Below are 20,550 nucleotides of genomic sequence, written 5' to 3' on the forward strand. Positions count from 1 at the left end.
ACCCTGGCCATAACAACAAATGTAAACTGAACTTTAATTAAAACAAAAAGTAGTTAATTATGCAGTATTCAGTTTTATTTCAAGTTCATTCTTCAGAGCAATCCGAGGATGAAGTCAGGAGGAAAAAAAAAACTGTGAAAAAATGAAAAGTACTTGTAATTGAAAAAGGCCTTAGAGTGCTGTGGAATGAGACTTGCCCACAATTGCTCCACTTTGGGAAGGCTGATAAGAATCCGGTATCTAAATAATAATAAAGGCACGCCTGATAAAAATTAAGGGGCATTCCATTATGAGGCATTCTCATTACGGTGCCTGGAAGCATCCCTTGTGGAACTGTCAGCCAGTATAATCGTCCCTTTGTTGGGGCTGGGGAAGTTAAAAGACTTTAGTTTGCTTTATAGCCTCATTAGTCGGCCTATCGCCAGCTCTATTTTTGTTTCTAAGCGACGGCAGCCGGGGAGTCGGGGGTGGGGGGCGGGGGGTCGGACAACGGTAAAACACACGCCTTTGGTGCCGGCTGCCCCAAAACCATCCCAAGCGCTGCCGCTGCCCGTTTCGTCCTGCCCGACAGCCTCCACCATCCCTCGCAGGACAGCTCCGAGAGCGGGGCCTTCCCGCAGCCCCGGAGGCAGCAGCTCCCGGCAGGGTAGGACCCCCCCTCGTCCACCTCAGCGCCCCGCTGCTCCGCCTCAGCTTACCCCGCGCCTAGCGCTGCTGCACTCACGTTCCCGATTCAGCCCCGGCGGGGAAACAATAACTCGTTTCCACCCCCTCCCCGGGGCTGCCGCTGCCTCTCACGTTTCCGGGCCTGCGGCAACGGGACGCGGCGGCACCCGCCCGCCTCCCCCCGGGGCGCCCTGACAGACCGTCTGCCTCCACCCCCTCTACCCGCCCGGCCCCGCCCTCGGAGCGCGCCGGCACCACCCATTGGGGGAGAGGAGGGCGCGGGCGCCCGCACGGTCCGCTCTGCCATCCTATTGGTTGGCGTCACCGCGCTTCGCCTTCTCATTGGTCGCGGCCGCCGCCAGGCAGTGGCGGGCGGTGCCAGTCCCTGCCGCTGCCCGCCCGTCCTCCCCGCTGTCGCTCCCGCCGGGGCGAGTAACTCCGCTGAGCGGCGGCGGAGCCGGAGTCGCCGGGCGGGAGCGGGTGAGTGCGACTTACCGGCCGCCCTCGCGGAGGCCAACTTTTCCTGTGCGGAGCTGGCGGACGGTTTGCCGGTTTCCTCGGCGCCGCCGGGACGGTTTAGCGGCCGTTGAGCACAACTAACGGCCGGTGGAAGTAGAGCCCCCGCCCCGGTGGCAACCGTCGGCGCGCGGCTGGAGCGGCCGTTAACCGCCGGGCTCGCGCGCGGGGCGGGGGCGGCAGAGTCGGCGTGGCGGGGCCGGGGGTAGGGCCGGTGCCCGGGGGTGGTGCAGGGGCAGGGTAGGGCTCGGTGGGTTCCCTCTCGCCTTGCCGGGGGAGAGCCGGTGTCTGCCCCCGGTGCGGGGCGGGGGTGAGCGGGGCCGCGGTGTGGCGCTCTGGGGACCAGCCTCAGCCTCACCTCGCTCTTCCCACCGGTTCCCCCCGGGGCGCCGCCGGCATCCCGGCCGCCTCTGGCCGTCTGCTGGGGTCCTTCCCGCGCCCATGCTCTCGGCTCGGCTCCCGGGCGGCCATCGGGGAGGTCAGAGGCGGGGGAAGCGGCGGCCTCGGCGGGGCAACCGTCACTGGTGTCGCCGGGAGAAGGCAGCCGGGGGTGCGGGCTGAGGGCGAGACAAAGGAGCTGCTGCCGCTCCGCTCCCCGGAGCAGGGGGCAGCCGGCCCGGTGCCTGGCTTCCCGCCCCGCTGCTGGGCGCCTCTGCCTGCTCCTGGCAGGATTTAGGAGATAGTTTAGTGGCGTGCTGTGAAATACGTTCGTTCTAACCTACCTTTTCTGTAGTTTTTTTTTTTTTTGTTATTTCCCTGCCGCGTTGAGTTCGGTGTCCGCGGGTAGGGATGCGAGAGGTGGCAGCAACAGTTAGAATCGCTGAGAGTTTGCGGTTGAGGTTTGTAAGTAGGAAGCGCCGCAGACTGCAGGGGGTTGTGCCTGTGTGGGCTTCCTTACGGAACTCCACGCACGTTAAAGTGAAGGAGCTTTCCATCTGCTTTGTGGTTTAAAGGTAACGGTAAAAGCAGAGGCAGTGCCCGTGGGCTTGTCTTGTTCCCTGTAATCCCCAAAGCCATCACGCTTGTTTCCTGTCCGATTGAATTCTAACGCTATCCCAAAAAAGCTCCTCAAGTCTTAAGTCCACGAGGAAAAGATTTGTGTACTAGAGGATTATTAAGTCTTGTTAGCATTGATCTTTCATAATTTTTAACATACGCTGCTAGTGAGCGAGAAGAACAAAATAGGAAAGTTTCTCTTAAGTGATTGCTGTTAGGTATCATTAGCTGCAAATTTAGATTTGATGATTAGTTTTTTTTTAAAGGCAACTTTAACGAATGACACTGCAAAGAAGCAAAAAGCAGTTTTATGTAGCAAAGTGTAGAATGACATTGGTGATTGCTTTTCATTGCATCTAAAAGGCTTTTCTGCAGTTTAGCCCTCCAATAACGCAGCTAGATGCTACTGCGTCTTTTCAAAAGCTTGTGCTTTTCACAGAATGCCTTCCTCTATGAGAGTGGCTTCCTTTTTTTGTCCTCTCCACCTTCCAACAAGTTCTTTTATGTTGTGAAAAGTAAATAGTGTTGTAAAGCTTGGACAAATTAACTTCCAGTCTATTTCACTAGTGAAATACTTTCGGTAAAAGTAATGTACTTTGAAGTTGAGTTTTAGATCCATCTGGCACTGTTCTTGGGTGTATTCCTCTAGAGTAAGAAGACAATATGAAAATATTACTTTTGAAATGCAAAACTCAGCTGCTTCTCTTCTGTGATAATCTCTTTGTGAGACAAGGTACTTTTAACAGGCCTTTTATCAGAGGGGTGACAATTTTGGGGAAGTTCAGTATGGCTTTGGATGATTTTTTAACTGTAGCAATTCACTTCCTTTCAGTCTTGAGCTGTTTTAAAGGTTTTATTCAGAATGCTTCTTAGAAGGAAAAAGGCTTTCATGGGCAGAATTGTGTTGAACTTCAGCCATAGTCTCCTGAATGGGAGGGTTTTCTTTCACTTGAGAGTCCATGGTAGACATGTTCACAGGCATAGCTGGGTAGTTAAGTCACTGGGATTCAAATGTTGCAAGGACTTGCATTGCAAACAAGAATGTGCGTGAGATATTGCAAGGCTAGGCAGTACAAATGGTATGTGTCATCTACATTTTACTTAACACAATAGGGCTAAGCTGTGAGAAAAGACCATTTACTGATGCATATGTTATGACTATATCAAAACTAATAGTAAATCGCTGAGTTAAAGCCTAATTCTTAGTACATGTTAGTGTAAAAAAGCAGTATCTTGAACCTCTCTGTATGTTCGTGTCAGGAAATGCATTTTTGTGAAATCCTGCCTTAAAGTAAATATTAGGTATTTTCTTAACCTGTCATTGACTTTAACACATGCAATGTGAAAATCACCTTGTTCCTTCTGGAAACTTATATTATTAGTTATCAAATGTTGGCTTATGTGTGTCTATTTTAACTAAAAAATAAACATACATTTTATGGCCCAGTGTGACACTGTTTCGCCTTGGGTTGTGTGGAAGATGCATAGTTTGAGAAATCTGCATGATTTGTAAAAGTCACAGTTCCCAGGCTTTCCTTTGGGACTAAGAGCCTGTGGAGTACCCTTCATAACCGAGGCCTTCAAATTAAATTTCATGAGGCTTAAATATTTATGTTGATCAGAATATTAAAATACAGTAGCACTTGGATTCTTAACAGGGATCACCTGGGCACTCTGCAAACATACAAAGCCTATATCAGGAACAGCTTAGACTTAAATCCGTTGGGTGGATCACCAGGTCAGGTTTCATTCCCAAGCCTTCACTTAGACAAGTACGCTCTGTACATAACCTGGCATGCTTCCTCTCTCACAAATGCAAGATTGGGTACAAAGCTTATGCTTAAGTCTGCCATAGGATTTGTGCGGGTGGTATTGTTAGCACAGACAGAGATTATATGTATGAATCACTGCACTCGTGTGTTACTTACGGTGTTACCAGTTACCAAGCAGTCAGTCTTCCAGGAGCAATACGCATGAAGTTGAAGCAGGAGATCTGTCATACTGTATAGGGAATGAGAAGCCTGGTGATACAGCCTTCACTGTGTGTATGCTCTTGTCTTCTTTGAAGTTAGGAGAACTACAGTCTGAATCTCTTACACTTTAGAAAATCTGAAGACTGCAAATTTGTATTTGTTGTCTGAGGTGTAATAGCTTGATGACCTGAGTGCCTCTGTGTAATTTCTAAGACTTCTTCGGTGGTATTATGAAAATACCATATGCTTAAAACCTGCATGTTATATGCAGTGTTTTTCAGTGTGTTGCTTTGTGCTTGGTAGGATGTACTTGAAAGTATTTGTTGTTTTACTGGAATCTGGTAGTTTTCCTGCTCAACAAAATTACAGCTTTTGATTTGTTAGTGCTGTTCCACTTAATTATGTGAGTATAAAGATAAAGAACAAACACCCACCTTAATGAAAATTGTAGGCATGATATCTTTTCTTTAAATCCATATTTTCTTTCTTTCCAAAAAAATGGCCCTTTTGGCAATTCGCTGTCCTCAGTTGCCAGAATTGAAACAGTAGCATATTAAATGCGTATTTGGGAGTGGAGAATGTGTTGGAATTAAAATCTTATTTTATTGTCATCATTTATTTAGGAACTTAAATTGGATTAATTTATTTGAAATGGTTCTTGAGATAATCTTGGAAGGCAATAACAAAGTGGTGTTGGGATAAAGACTGAAAGCTGTGTCAGTACAAGGAGTACTAAAGTATGAAAATGTTTTGAATATGTAGCAACTGTGTATTGCTGCGAGGCCCAGTTTAAAGCTTCTAGGTTGCTGAAACTCTGCATGCCCTTAAAATGTTTTATTAGTTCCTGCATTGATCAGAATCTTCCCTATACTCTATAAAATGTAAGTGTATGCACACACTTTTAAGATGAAATTCTTGCATGCTTTCAAGATTTTCTTTATAAATAACTGACACTTAAAATATTTGAAGTTATTTAAAAACATTGGTGAAATTTAAAAAGTTTTTGATGAGGCTAAGTGGTGGAATGCTTCTGCACTTATTTGAAATCATCCAATTTCTATCAGTATTTGTGCTGGAACTTTGTTAGCATGAAAATACTCTTGGATTAGATTAAAAAAAAAAAGCAACATCTGAAAGATCCAACAACTATAATAGTTTTCAATTTATAGCACATCTAAAATAGTGCAGGGTGTGAAATGTTTTCTTGTACTTCTGGTGAAACTGCTGTGAAGCCTTGTCCTAATTAGGACCATGTTCAAGAGCAGTGGAATAAAAATAGAATGTCGGCTTAGTCTGAGAGGGCGACTGTTATTTACGGCGATTTCTTTAGATGCATCCCCACGTGAACTTCCATGCTTTGGTAACAACTGGAAAGGTAGTGAATGAAAGCAGCCCAAGTGAGAACTAAAATTGTCTGAATGCGACACTGCCTTGTCGTTGCAGTGCCAGAAGTGGGAGAATGTTGGTGTATTTGTTTCAGTGTGATGAATTATGGGCTTCATATAAGGCTTCAGTGTAACTTCTAAGTGATGTACAAATTTAATAGAAGTTGGTTCGATAAATAGTTGTTATTAGGAGTATTTTTTATTAGAACTGGAATCAATAAAGCATGTGAAATTTGGACAGATACTTAATAATCATCACTTTTCTGTATGGAGGATGCCATGAAAAGTGAGGTCGTGCAAAAAACCATTTCTTAAGTTTATTTTATATGACTGGCATTGCTGGAGAATCATCTGATTGTTGAGAGGAAGACTGGAATGGGGTTATCTCTCCAAAACAGGTGTACGTTTGTGTTCTTCTGTCTCTAACCCCTGATGATATGGAATGCTGTGTAGCAATCAAAGTATAGCAAAGAAATTCAGGTAAAAGCAATAGTAGCTGAGTGGTAAAACACACCTATTGCTAACGCGTAAGTCGCTGAGTATTTGTTTTCTATCCTGATTGGCATAAGAGCTCTCATTCTAAATTTAGCAACAGAAACTGTATATTTTGGGTACTTTTGATAGCTACTGAAGACTGCCCTCTTAGGTAAGAGATAAAGTATCTTTTGCATTTTGTTACTTTTTCTATTTGGAAGCTAACCTTTAATTAAAAATAGCATAGTATGCTCTATAGCTGCACTGGATACTAATTAACTCACTTCAGTGCTTAAAGCCACGCTGTCTCCTAAGGTTTCCTGCTGTTTGCACTGGATAAATATTTATGCTTCAGCAAGGCATTAACTTCAACCTGATGAATAGTGCATACAACTTTAATATTTTTGTTAATACTAAACACCATGATTCAGTACTATTACTATATTTTATTGCAATTTTTTTTTTTATTTTAGAAAATGGGGAAGAAGCCTGTTACGCTTTAAATATGCGATAGAGAATTAAATCTAATACTCAATAATTAAGCTGTCTAGCAGTCTGAGTATTGTATAGCAGCTAGTGCTGGATAATATAAGGTCTTCTGGTTAATGGACAAGGCTGCACTATATCACTGTGGTTTGTTTTCAAGTACTGGAATCCCATTCTCATACATAAAGACAATTGGTTTGTATTTAAAATTCTTTTTAATCCTACAGTATGTGCTGTATTAAAGGGAGTGACTGGAATATGGGTAAAAGCATTAAGTTGACCTAAAAAAATCTTAAAAAACCTGCATTTAACAGGTTTCTAATACCACCCACCACCTCTGAAAATTAGGTTACTGTGAATATTTTCAAAGTCTATCATGTAAGTCATTGTGGGTATGCTATAATAACATCTCTATCTGAGAAAGCAGGCTATAGGATCTTCAGGTAAAAAATGAAAAAGTTTTTCACCAGTAACACTCCTGCTCAGTGTTTGCTGCCTGAGGGAAATCGTGTTACTCTTCCAGAGCTGAAGTAGGTTGCAAAATCAGACTGCAATGTCATATATTTTGTGTTAGGCTGATGAAGGGAAATTTTTTTAAAGCATGAGGAGGAATGATAGTAAGGAGTTCCTTAGCTCTTGGTACTTAGTTCTAAAGCAACAATTTTGTGTTCCTTTCAGTAACTTTACACTGGATTTTGCCGGTGAAATTCTGAGTATTCTCTCCTACAGTCTGTGGTTAGTAGCACATCTGGCTCAACCAACTGCTGTCTACTCAGTTAAAATAATACCTTTCTTAATGCCTTTCTTTAGGTTGTGCCAAAATACCTACCTGCTTCATGTCATGTGCTGCAGACATGCTACTGCTTTTACTCAGTTACAGCTTTTAGGCTCAATAAACTGTAGTCTTTCCACTCACATCTCTCATTCTCCCAATTATATTGACTCCATGTGTCAGGTCTAGAAAGACTAATAGGCTCCTGCATTTTTTTCCTGCTTTGAACTAAATTCCCAGTGCAGCAGCCAGAGGAGCAGGTGAGAGGCTTTTGACAGTAATTCTGCACGTCTCCTTACACATTCTGTAGCTTTGCTGGTGCTGGTATAGTATTTACCAATTCCTGCCTGTCTTGAGAGAATGTGATTTACATTTAATTGTAAAGCTGAGGGGGAAAAAAAATCAAGTGTCTTTCCCCCCTTCCTGTTTTCTCAGCAGCATTTTTTGTCAGTACTGAAAAGGATGGGTATTTTCACCACAGTGATGTTGTGATGAGACACTATACTTCAGACAATCAAATTGTCATGTTACTTAGTGAAACACAACAAAGGGAACATCTGTTTTGCAGGGAATTTAATGGTACTGCTTGAAGTATCAGAATTTTGTTGTTTCAGCTAGGATTGGTTGATGTTTTGTTGAATTTTCAGTAATGTGTGCAAATATAGCAGAACTACTTCTCCAGCACTTCTGCATCATGCTAGATTGACTGAGTACATTAGCAATCTCTGCTACTCTTAATTTTTTTTTCTGCCTTAGAAACTTTTGTTTGGCATACATATTTTCAATATTATTCTTTTTGTCTTATGCCAAAATTTGAGTGTCTGAAGCATGTGCATTTGCACTGATTACCAAGAATTCTTACTAGAATGTAATGATGTTTTGTGCAGTGGTATTTTATCCCAAACTGTTGTTACTGGCAAGCTATAGCTGTACAGGGAAAACTGATAAGGATTTTCCAGCTGAAACTTGACATAATCAGAGAGCATCTTTAAACCGTGCAGTTCCTTTGCATACATAATGCATACATTCATTCATTCCTTAAGGAAGTAATGAAAATCTCTGGTTTGTTCCCATTTTAGTGGTATCTAAAAGTGTCTTAGATGTTTTGTCCTATGCTGGCAGAGAAGTGGATGATTGTTCCCCTATATTCACAAAGTTGCAATCCAGTGAAACAGCAACAAGGACTAACTTAATAATTTACAACTGCTTTTAGGTTTGGGAAAATAAAGTCCTGTATAAATTCAGTAGCAGCAGTAGGATGTGGGTATACTTGATATCAAGGGAAAAAGGAACACCTAAAAGAAGGTCCCTGCTTGTACAGTAAAAAGAGGAACTGATAAAAGTGTGAATAGGAAGTTAACGAAGTGATGAAACAGAAACCAAACGACGCCACATTTACCCTTTAAGAGGTTCCTTAATTGCGTCTACTGATTTTGAATGGTAGATATATGATCTTTTTGTGTTGTGCAGTGCATACTGTTTGAAAAGTGGCCGTTCACCAAGATTATATTTGGTTTTTTTCTCCCATGTGGTATAGCTTGTTTTGCTCTTGGTTCTTTGCAACTCCTCTTTCCTATGGATATGACAGTTTTTACAAACATGACACGTTTCTTCCTAAGGTTGTTAATCTGTATTGATGTCGTTCAGCTCTGGTTCATTTGAGTCCACTGTGTCCCAAATGCATGTGTAGTCAATGACCAATTTCCATGTATTGTCATAATTGCATCTGCCATCCAAGTGACTCTTCAGTTGCCGCTTGTAAGCAGAATACACTAAATCAAGTTCCAAGTTTGTAGACTTCAGATTATTATAGGAACAAATTTTGACCACTTTGTTGTTAGGCTACAGAAATATTTGTCAGGCTCTAAATCATGAAGTCTGTGCTCTAAACCAGGGCTCTGAATTTGTAACTGAATATTGAAGTATCACTCACTTATTTTAGAAATACTAGATATGTGGGTCTTAAAGAATGCACTTGGAAATAAGGCCTGTCTTGAGCAGAAGACATCTTGAGATTTAATGAGAATGCAAATAAAAAGAAACAGGAAAAGAAAATGAATGCATGCTCTGTTATTTTTAATCTTAAACTGTTTTCTGCTACCTAAGTGGTATCAATATAAATTCATTAGAAACTTTCTGATCTTACGAACAATGGCAGATTACTTGGTGATACCATTTACCCTGGAAATCTGTACATGAGTTGCTCAAATAAGAGTCCCTCTAGAACCTGTGTAATCATTAATTATTAATTTACTAATTAATCATGTAAATAATTAGATTTATATTTCTTTCTTGGCATAATTAATATTCTGAACTTTAGATGCTTTCATGAGGTGGGAATTTTTTACTTTAAGAGCTTCTTCATCTCATATGAATTTAACCTAAATTAATGTGCCCTACGATTTAAGACAATTAACACCTCTTTTCTGCTTTGCCACTATTGTGCTTTTGGGATTTGACTTTTTTCTTTTTAAATTCCAATACAGAGCAAGACGTACAGGGTAGTAAATTGTCTAAGACTTCAAGTTGCACATGTTTTGTCTGTACTACAACATTGAAATTATATGTAGCCACAGAGCATTTCATGTACCTTTTCTGAATGAGACAGAAGTGTAGGTCCTGCTGTTACTTTTTCGAAAATTTAGTTAAGTAGTCATGTTTTCTTGTTGCTTATAAAGTTGTTCTTGGATGCTCTGAGATGTTTTTCAAATTAACATGTCCAGTCCTATGAGTGTAACAGGCTTGTGCAGGAGGGCTGTTGTGGGGGGAGGAAAGGAAGGGATGAGGAAGAATGAGAAAACTGCCATATTTTTCCTGAAGCTGTTTAACACAGCATTATGTGCATATATTGATGGAGCATTTTAATACTGTAACTTAACAGGGAGCAATCACCAACCACTCAAAGCAAACTAAATCCTAAGATTTTCAGTATTGATGTCCCCCTCCTCTGGAAAACGCACCTTCATATAGTTTTTTTTCTGTCAAAATGAGCTACTAAACCACATATCAATAGGCCACCATAAACCTCTTTTTGCTATAAAATCTCTGGTGTATTCTTAACAGCGAGGTTCCTACTTTTCTCTCATGAACTTTGGGGAAATGCTAGAATGATATACTGTAGGTAATACTTTGCAAATACTAAGTTATCAATAATGCTAATGCTGCTGCATTGGTAGAGTTAGGGTGATGGGACATATCATAGTACTCACTTAAAATAAATGCTCTGGAGTGAAAGTAAAATCAAACCCTTCCATTGCATTTGTATTTGATCATGTCTGATAGTACACTATATTGTAGATCTGCCCTGGGTAAGCACACCATAATGGTTATTCTTGCAGTGTACGAAGTTCTTTAAGCCTGTTTCTGGGACATCCACATCACTGACCTTTCCCAGGATTTATGCCAAAAGCATAAATGCTTGTTTCAAATGCAATGTGTTGGACTTTCTCAGCTACAAGTGGAAATGCTTTGAAAAGATAGTTCATATTTGTGGGTACATGAAAACTTATGAGTGCTTGCTGAATAGGAGTCCAGGTTTTAAAGGCAAGTTTTAACTGGACATGGGCAACGGTCTGGTGAAGGAGGGTATGACTTCAAAGCAGACAGAATTATCTTTAAATGGTTTTCATGCTGCTAATACTAGTTTGAAAAGTTTTTAGAACTTACAACAACTAGTTTTTGGCAAATAAGTAACTTCTGAACCATCTGTAACTTTTGCAACCTAATTCTCAGTTTGTGGAGCTTGTCTCACTTCACGGAGGCAGGAGGAACATTCAGTTGAAATGAAGTCCCAAGCTGCTACAAAATTTCTTCCTCATGTGAAGCTTGTGTAGTATCTTCTAAAGTCAGTCCCTAGGTTGCAGGTAGCCATCTCTGCCTTTCAAATTAAATGAGGTGCAGATACATAGAATAGAGTTGGAAATAAGCAGAATCTCCTGAAATTTCATTCTCAGCCAGTGGAGTTGGGAAGTTTTGGCCAAAAAGTGTTGCATTCTTAATGTTGCTACTAAAAAGTAAAAGGTGAAGAGTATGAAAAATTGAACTCAATGCTCAAATTCCTGTCCTTATTTGTGACCTGAGACTTTTTTCTTCTGGTAAGTCACTGCTAAACTACTTGTCAGACAAATGCTTCTCCACTTGCTCCAGCTGAAACTACATGCTGTAATGGTAGAAGGTGTTGGAAATGTGCCTTTAACAGTTGATGCTCGTAGATGAAGTACAGCCTCTGCTCAATTCTCCACATGCTTTTTAGGTCATACTCAAGCTATTGTGCAGCATCTGCTTATGCATGCTTTACATTGAGTCTTTCCAACAGCTGAATTGCCTGACGCCTTTCTTTGTGATGTGTGGTTGAAAGTTCTGAACAAACTCTAGCTTGAGATGACTTGCCATTTTCACTTAGAAAGGAAAGCTTGTGTTTAAAATTCACTTGCAGCAGACTTCACAAACAGCTAGATTAAATGAATAACTACTAGTCCAGGTACACTACAGTAGCACGGAAGTAGTTTGAGGAGGCAAGGAACTAGATATCATACCATTGCTACCAAAATAATGCTCTGTGCTCTTGAAAAGACCATTGGTTGGTTCAAGACTTACATGCAACGCTGAAACAAGAGCTGCACCATAATGATTCTCAGCATAGTTTATTCTATTTCAGTATTTTAAATTTGGTTTTGAGTTTTGGGGAAACTTCCTGACTTCATAGGGATGAGTGTACTTTGGTCTTAGGGAAGCTAGGGCACAGGAGAACAGTAAGTTTACTTTGCTTGGGGTTCTGTTGAGAATGTTTCTTGTAAGTAGATAACTCCTGCAGCACTGCTTTCCCTTACAGAAGTGGTAAGAGCACCGTGTCATGTACTGCAGTATTGTCTGCTCATAGACGCATGACCACAATTACAGCAGTGCTGATACATAGAAAGCAGACAAAATTTTTAAAGCTTTCTAGTTTGTTTTTATCAGAGCATAAAGAAGATACCTTTATTTTAATACTATGGAGTTTTGTGCCTAAAGCAAAAACTGGAAAACCTGTGTGGATTAGGTGATTCTTGTAGTGTTGGCACACTGTTCCCTTTTACACATTTCTTTTGTCATTTCAGTTATGTTTGGTTGAGCTTGTAGTTGTACTCACTTCAATGTTACTTTAATTTAAATTCTATTTCCTTATGATGCATATAATTATTTCTTTGTGTATGTTAAACTGGTAACTATATTAATCCAGAATATGTAAGAGCATACTGTAAGACAAGATTTTTTCTATTTTATTTTTTTATTTTTATTTTAAACTAAGACAAGACTGTTTATATCTGTTCTTTCTTAAAGATTTAATAAGATGTAAACAATAGTGTTTGCGTGGAATAAAATGAAAGAGGAAGCAAATATAGTTCAGCTGCTAAGAAAAACTGTTTAAAAAGTAATAGCTCTTACTTTAATTTCCTGTAATGAATGTAACTGTTGGTATATTACAGATGATAGAAAAGCTAACACTTGAGGATATACTGCAAATGAAATAGCTTGAAAGAGACTAGGGCTTGTGCAAGCTGGAGAATTGGATGTAACTGGAGTGAGATGGCTTACAGGTGGTCAGTTTTGACTTGCTCTGGGGTTACCAGTAAGGCAGTTGTATTTAACAGCGTGCTCTTGTGCAGAGAGCAACAAGGAAGAAATAGTAAAGTAGGATTTAAAAAAAATAAGTAATCAAGCTGTGGAAGTTACTTCATCTTACTTCAGTTTGGCACTGTACTGCTAGGGCTGCTTTTGTACTGCTTTAACAATATAAATCTGACTTAGTATGGCTTCTATAAATTCAACTGAGTATATCAATGTCTAATCTCGTATCTCTGTCTTGGTGAATTGTTTAACTGGCATGATTCATTTGCTTGTCTTGAATATTTCCTTGCTGGTAAAGGGCAAGTATGAGATTAGTTGCGTACAAAGGTGATTTGTAATTGTTTGCTAATCTGAAATTGAGGAAATATAATTGCCAGGAGTCAAAGATCAGGATTAAAATCTTCCAAAGCCTATGCTTGTAGGGATCCTATCATCTACTCAAGAACTTTTAGAAAGCTTTCATCATGAATGTTTTGGGTCATGTGGGAGGGAGGTGGCAAAACTGAAAAATGCCCTTGGCAACATGAAATTCAAATTGGCTGCAGTTTCAGTTCCTTTACAAACCCCTGGGAACAAACATGTTCAAAATAGTTACCTTTGTGTAGGTTCATTACCGTATTGTGAAATAATGACCATACTGAATCACCAGAATTTCTGAAACCTCATTGTCTAATAGTGGGTGTTAATAGAGGCCTGGAGAGGAACTGATAGGGGAAGCTGGAAGAGTGTTCTGGGGAAGCAACTTCTGACTTCAACTTTCTGAACTGGGAGAAGTGCTTATGTATTTAGTGGCTGTGGATGGATTCTTCCATGAATGTGTCCAGGCTTCTTTTTCCTGTGCATTTATGTAAAGTTCAAGTACTCAGACTTGGGACTCAATACATACTTTCTTTGCGTTGTTTTTGGTAACTCCTTCTGTTTGTTTTGAGGTGTCACCTATAGTTCCACTAATGCTTGTTGGTTCTCCTGTTAGATGAGATTGAACACCCATCTCTTGTCATTTTAACAATTTGCTTGAGCCTGAGTCAGTGATGCTCGGTGCACTGCAGCTATCTTGTTGACACTGCCTGATTTTACAGTGAAGATGGCAATTATCAGAGAATATTTGATACTGAGTCTTTGAGCGCTGCTTGCATTGTCTATTTGAATAGAACATGTGACTGTTTCAGGCTTAGCACAATGGAGGTTTTGTTTCTTTGTGCAAGTTTGAAAAATGTGAAGAAGTCAGACCTGGCCTTTGTGGTTCTTGAAGCTTACCAGAGTGGTTTTTGGAGTTCACGGTAGTATTGGTTTCTTTTCTCAAGAGACTTTGAATAATTTGCTAGCCATTACTGCACCTACAAGTATCTGTTTGAACAGGATAGCTTGATCATATTCAAAATTGTATAGTAAATGAACAGATCACTGTATCACTAGAATGAGTTGTGCATTAACATCAGGAAAATACATTTGCCTGGGTGCTGTTTTCTGTTCTGAGGTTTACCAAGGATTGTGTCTTTGTTTCTGAAACAAGTTGGGAGAGAAAAGGGGTTCAGCAAAGTGAATTTTAACCAGAGAATGTAGTCCTTAACTGAACCTGATGTATGATGTAGAGCTGATTAAAAAGTTTTTAATACTACTTGTACTACTTCAAAGGGTAATAAAAGTGGAGTCCTAATTGGCTCTTCCCTACTTTTGTATACAAACTACTATAGAACACAAGATCAACACGTACCAGGGACTTGTTCCTTTATGGGTCTGGTACATCCTAACAGAATGCTCACACATTTACTTCGTTCCTCTTCTGGGATGAGTTGACGAATTTGTCTGTTAGTTCATCTTAACTTTCTGCTTCATGTTTCCCTTAGGCTAAGAAAAAAAAAATATCTTAGCAAATAGTACAAACTTCCAAGCAGATACTTTTCAGGTTAGGTAAGGGTACACTACATGCTTTCCCTCCTTTTCCAGCAATTCCCAGAGGATGTGACTTGAGCAGTTTTTGGCTCCTGGTTTTGTTTTTTCCAGCTCTGTGACTTCCACTAGTAAATGCCTCATACTGTGGTTCCAGAAGGTCAGTTCTGCAGAACTCAAGAGTATATTCTTCATCCAAGTCCAGCCTCCTTGTACTTAATCCAGATTTCATTTAGACGCGTGTATTCTGTGGATGAATGCTACAAAGGCTGGGTAGCTTTAAAGAATGGGAAAGTCACTTATTGTGAGAATTTTTTTTAAATATCAACCTGTGCATGTGTTGTCTGTGACTTCATTCAAGGCTATGATTTGATATTTTTGTATTAAAAAAGTCTTGAGTGACAGGAATGAAAAACTGAAGCAATTTAAGTAGATGGATCCATTAGTAAGTTCGCAAGAGAATACATCTTAATTTGTCTTGGCTTGCTCACCACCAGCTGAGTGCGTAGCAACTTTTTCTCCCCTCTCTATTAAAATCAGTAAGTTTGGTAAGATCCTGTTGTATTTGTGCTGTAATGGAAAAATGAATGGTCTTTGTAGAGACTTTGTAGAAGTGTCTTCCAAACAAGACTCACTCTTGTCATCTAAGCTTGCTTGATATCTTATTCCAGTTGTACTACTCATCTTGAAACAAAGCAAAAATTGATATCTCCTATGTAAGGAGAGTTTTATTGTCATATTAGAATAGAGAAAGATCAATTTACAGCTCTCAGAGGCTGCTTATTACTTGGGAACAGATCCAGAGAACAGTCTTACTTCAAGCTATATCAAAATAGATTGCAGACTTTGAGTGGAATGTAAGTTAGACTTATTCTCCTCTTGTTGATGTTAGAGCTCAAGTTGCATATCTCCTAGGGTTCCAATGTTAGAGATTAGTAAGGGCTGTATGGCTTTATGTATGCTTACTTTAAGTAGATGTTCTACTAGGAAAGCAAGTTTGTAAATTATTGTTTAGTGTAAATCATATTTCTTGCCGCTAATCCAAGTTGGGAGTCTCGTGGAAAATACTCAAAATTGCTTTTAACTCACAAGGCATAAAAACACAGATAAATTTGCCATGTGTTAACTGGGCTGCAGTAGCTGTGCATGCTTTCATCATGTGGCAAATGTGCAGTAATGTGATAAGACCTGCAATGAAAGAGTGTCACCTGAAGGTGCTTTACTTCATGTATGATATAAACTAAGAATATATGTGTCTAATAAAAGATGAACAGAGATGTGACAATCTGACTGTTGCTGAGATCCATCACAAATAATTTTGTGGTATCATTTGAATCTTTGAGACTACTTCTTTGCTGCAACTGTTTTCCATCAGGACATCCAAATGACTCTGTGTCCTAATCTCTTGGAATGAGGAGCATGGGGACATTTGACGTTGATCATCAGTTTTTGTCAAAGTATTGTTTGATTTGTGTGGACAAAAGCAGCCTGTTTTTAAAGAAATTCTCAAACTCCACTGATCTGAACTCTTTGCAGGGACTTAAGAGGAAGAGACCAAGAAAAAAGTCTATTCAAAGGGAATAACGTGCTGATGTACCTTAAAACAAGACATTTTTGAGGAAATGCTGTGTAGTGCTTGCTGTATTGTTTGAATTTTCATTACAGTTTTGGTATTTATGATGTACATTCTTAATATAATTTTACAGCTTTTTTTCAGAGTAGCATGTGTTTACTTCATCCACTTTATGTTGCCTTAATTCCATAGTGACGGGGGCATCTAATGCTTACAGTGGCCTATATCTTGCAGTTAAATCCACTCAAATGGAGTTGCAATTAAGGCATGCTGGTTTAGTCCTTTTGGGATTCTTTTCTGTAAAAGGTTAACAGATGCTATAAATTAGGCCTTATTTTGGCCTACTTTGTGTTAAAAATTCCATTTTAGAGTTGCTTTTTGTAAACTTTCTATGGGCTTCAGAAAAAGTTGTGGTGTTGACTGAAATTTGCTAATCCTTCCTTTAGAACAGTCTTGGGTTTGCTGGCTCTGTCCATACATTGTTGCAGTTCAATTTGATCTATTATTTAACTAGAACAAATGTGGCAATCCTTAGCAAAACAGTAGGTTGTCTGCCTGTTTTAATAGATCCCACGCACCTGATGTGTGGAATTGAGGCTTTTTTTCCCTCAAGGGAGAGGTCAGTCTAACAAATAATCGTAGTCTTTGTCTTCAAGGGAAATAATTATAAAATTAGATTTCTTCTTTATGGTGCTCAAATGTGTATTGCTGCAGATGCGTATGTGCTTGAGGTTAAACAGCGCATTCAGAAGGGTATGTGCATTTTTTAGTGCATGAAGGTAAAGTAAGGACAGTCTATGTTCTGTGCATCTCAGATGCCTTAACTCTCAATGGAATGCCTCTGCTACTTTAAAAATCAAAGATTGAATAGCTAAAACTTTGTCCTGTTTCTTTAGTTTAGCTTTTTATAGATTTCATTTCATTTCATGCTTTTGCCAAAAAAAAAAAAGACTTGCCTTCAAATACACAGTCATAAAAGCTTGAAGTATTGTCCTTAGTCCAATGGATAATGCCAACCAAGGGTGCTCTTACTGTTTTTACTGGTCAAATGAATCCTGTGTTCTCTGGGAGGCTTTAATCTGAAAATAATACTTGATGGATCAGTAGAAATAGGTGGAAAAAAAATTTATCTCTGATAAGTGGTGTCAACTATGGACTGGAGTGTCCAGGACTCTTCTGGACACTTTTAAATCATGGGTTTCTTGCTTTGAACAGTCAATATTAGCACAGGCATTTGAGCTATTAATGGGGCTCTGTAGGGAATAGTTACTATTAACCCTGCTGAAGCATGAGACATTGCAAAAGCCTTTGCCTGCAGAGGAGTGAAAGTAGGGCTGGTAGATCATGTGACCTGTAGGAACTGATGAGTTTGTTGCTTCAATAATTATAGCAGGAATAGCCTTTGTGTTTGTTAGCACACAATATTATCCTTAAAAGCCTCACTTCGCAGCAGGGTTTGACACACAACTGATACCATTCAGCGGCCACTAATACATATTGTCATCATTATACCTTTAGAAACCCTCAGCGTTGGTCAGAAAGAGTTGGTATTTGGCTAGATGAGTTTCCTTCGTGACAATCCTTCCTATTTCTTTGTTGATGCAGGATGACAGAATGGATGAGGTTTGAATGGACCTCTAGAGATCAAGTCCAACCTCCTTTTCTTGAAGTAGTGAAAATTGGAATAGGTTGCTCAGGACCTGGTCCAACTGAGTTTTGAATATCTCCAATGATGGAGACTCCTCAGCTGCTCTGGGCAATCTGTTGCAGTGTTCAATAACCCTTATATGATATTTAAACTTTTTTTAGTGCATTTCAATGTGTCCCCATTGCTTCTTGTCACAGGACGCCAATGATAAGTGCCTGGCTCTATCTTCTTTACTCCCTCTCCTCAAGTAATTATCTACCTTCATAAAATCCCCATGAGCCTTCTCCAGACTTAACAGTCCCAGCACTCTCAGCCTCTCCTCATTTGCCATGCTTCAGTTCTTCTATCAGCTTTGTGGCCCTTTCCCAAACTCTCTACAGTATGTCCATGTGTCTGTTGTGCTGGGGAGCCCAGCACTCCAACTGTGTCTCACCAGGGCTGAGCACAGGGAAGGATCACCCCCCTTGACCTGCTGGTGATGTGGGGGCTGTTGGCCATCTCTGCCACAAGGGTGTGTGTAGCTGGCTCATGTTCCCCTTTTTCATGAAGACTGACAGGACTTTTTCTGCAAAGCTGCTTTCCAGCTGTCTGGCCCCTGTGTGTGCTGGTGCCTGGGGTGGTTTGTTCCCAGGGACAGGACTTGGCCTTTCCCCGTACACTTCCCGAGATCCGTGTGTCTGCTCACGTCTCCTGCCTGTTGGTGTCCCTGTGAACGGCAGCCCACTCCTCTGGGGTACTGACGTCTGCTCCTGGTTTTGTGTTACCTGGAAATGTGCTGAGGGTGAGCGCTGTGCTATCGCCCGTCTTCATTAATGAAGATGTTAAACTGTCCTGGCCCAGGTATTGACCCCTGGCGTACGCCAGTGAGGCCAGGTCTCCATCTGGGCTTTGTGCCACTGGTCAGAGCCCCTGGAGCCTGGCAGTTGAGGCAATGTTCTGTCCTCAGAGGCCTGGGATTCCTTGAGGGCTGCGCTTGCTGGTAACGACATGACAGTAGTCTGGTTGTGTGAGCTGTGCTGCTGTCTCTCAGTGATCCCATTGAGATCCTAGCCCTGCAGCTTGCATGCAGACCACTAATTCCTCCTGCTTGGTCACCATTCTGTGTGTGTGTTGGTGTATGGAAGCTTCAGAGAGGCACCCAGTCACGCTTATTTGCTTGGAAAGGTATTAGAGCTTCCTCCATCAAGCTGTCCTGCAGGCAGCACTTTATATATGTGCTTACACTTCAGGTGGGGCCCTCGTTTGCTCTGCTTTTTGTTACGAGGTCTCTGTTGCCTATGTCACTCTGTACCCTTTGCTTACCAACCTGGTCTGCCACTTCCTCACTTGGCTGCGGGTTGTCATCTACCTCCCCTGATGTTGCTGGTGTCCTTCTCATGGAGCTGCCCCAACCCTCTACCTGCCAGGAGAAGCCTTTTAGTGGAGCTGCTGCTGCATTGTACCTCTGAGGTGTTTACAGCTACTACTGCTGTTCTCTCCAGAAATTAAATAAAGCCCTGTGCGGCTTATAATTAGCCCTTCTTTGTTCCCCTTTCATCCTCGGAAAGTGCTGTTCTTGTATGTTTGCATAGACGTGCATATCTTTCTGGGGTTATAAGAGGAGATTGCTCTATCTGGTTCCCCATGGTTTTACCTGACCAGGTCATTTATTTAATGATAGTGCTAGTGAGGCGGGGTGGAAATTTCTGGCTGTTTACACTATTATTGTGTATTAAAATGATTCAAGAAGTTGCTGGACAGCCTGTTCAATTTTATTGCTTTTGCCATGCATGTTTGAATAGTCATTTCCTCAAAGACATGTCCTGTGCATTGAAAGATTTTGGTCACTTTCTCTTTAAGTAAAGCCACTCTGCATCTCTTGCGTTCAGGTCTTAGTACTGGTGATCTTGCTCTGTCTGAGATGGGGCGGGATGTTGGACAGGGGAGTCCATCTTAGGCTACATGCTGAGGCAGCAGGCTTGTTGTCCTGCAGTTGCCACGGTGGGGGAGGATTGAAAGGTTTTTCCATCAGTCTTTATTTCAGTGACCTTTTCCAAGTTAGGAATAGCAGTTGACTAGGAAAAGCCGAAACAGTCATTTCTCTTCAGTGAATCCATACAGTTTTCTCTCAAGTTCTGTAAGCTGAAAAATAAATTGAAATCAAGAAGGTAGTATTTTTCTGTTTTCAAAATGCCATTTCTGCAAATCTTTGACTTATTGAGCTTCCCACGCGATACATATTTGGAATTTATTAAACTGCTGTATGTGAAGACTCCCATGCTTAATGCTTCCAGCAGCTTGCTAAGTGAGGTAGAATAAAAGTTCAAAGTAATGTCAGCATGTGAAATGTTAACAAGTAAAAGCATGATAAGATTCTTTAAATATTCCCAGGGACTTAATTTTCATTATCTGTTTAATGCAGTGACTACATAGTTTTCACAAACTGTGTTTGCTTATTCTTTCAGGCTGAAGGTTTCAGAACGGATGTTGGAAGATGTTAGCTGTGGATACTGGGGTTGTGGAGGAGTGGTTATCAGAGTTCAAGGTAATATGCTCTCGGATGTTTAGCCAGTAGGGTTTGAATT

At 40.9% G+C, this 20,550-nt stretch overlaps 1 protein-coding gene across 5 annotated transcripts in view; it reads left to right on the top strand.

Moving 5' to 3' along the window:
- The first annotated feature begins 1,039 nt into the window (after positions 1-1,039).
- The window catches only part of HYCC1 (hyccin PI4KA lipid kinase complex subunit 1), a 51,366-nt gene continuing 31,855 nt past the window's right edge, over positions 1,040-20,550 (top strand). For 4 of the 5 annotated variants that reach the window (XM_054191166.1, XM_054191165.1, XM_054191169.1 and 1 more), the window contains exons 1-2: positions 1,040-1,146; positions 20,431-20,510. In XM_054191166.1, coding sequence (XP_054047141.1) covers positions 20,460-20,510 — 51 coding nt within the window. In that variant the 5' untranslated portion in view covers positions 1,040-1,146; positions 20,431-20,459. Of the gene's footprint in view, positions 1,147-20,430; positions 20,511-20,550 lie in introns of those variants that run through there. The other variant, XM_054191167.1, reaches the window with a different exon arrangement.

This window comes from Rissa tridactyla, chromosome 2 (assembly GCF_028500815.1).
Source record: "Rissa tridactyla isolate bRisTri1 chromosome 2, bRisTri1.patW.cur.20221130, whole genome shotgun sequence".
NCBI lineage: Eukaryota > Metazoa > Chordata > Aves > Charadriiformes > Laridae > Rissa > Rissa tridactyla.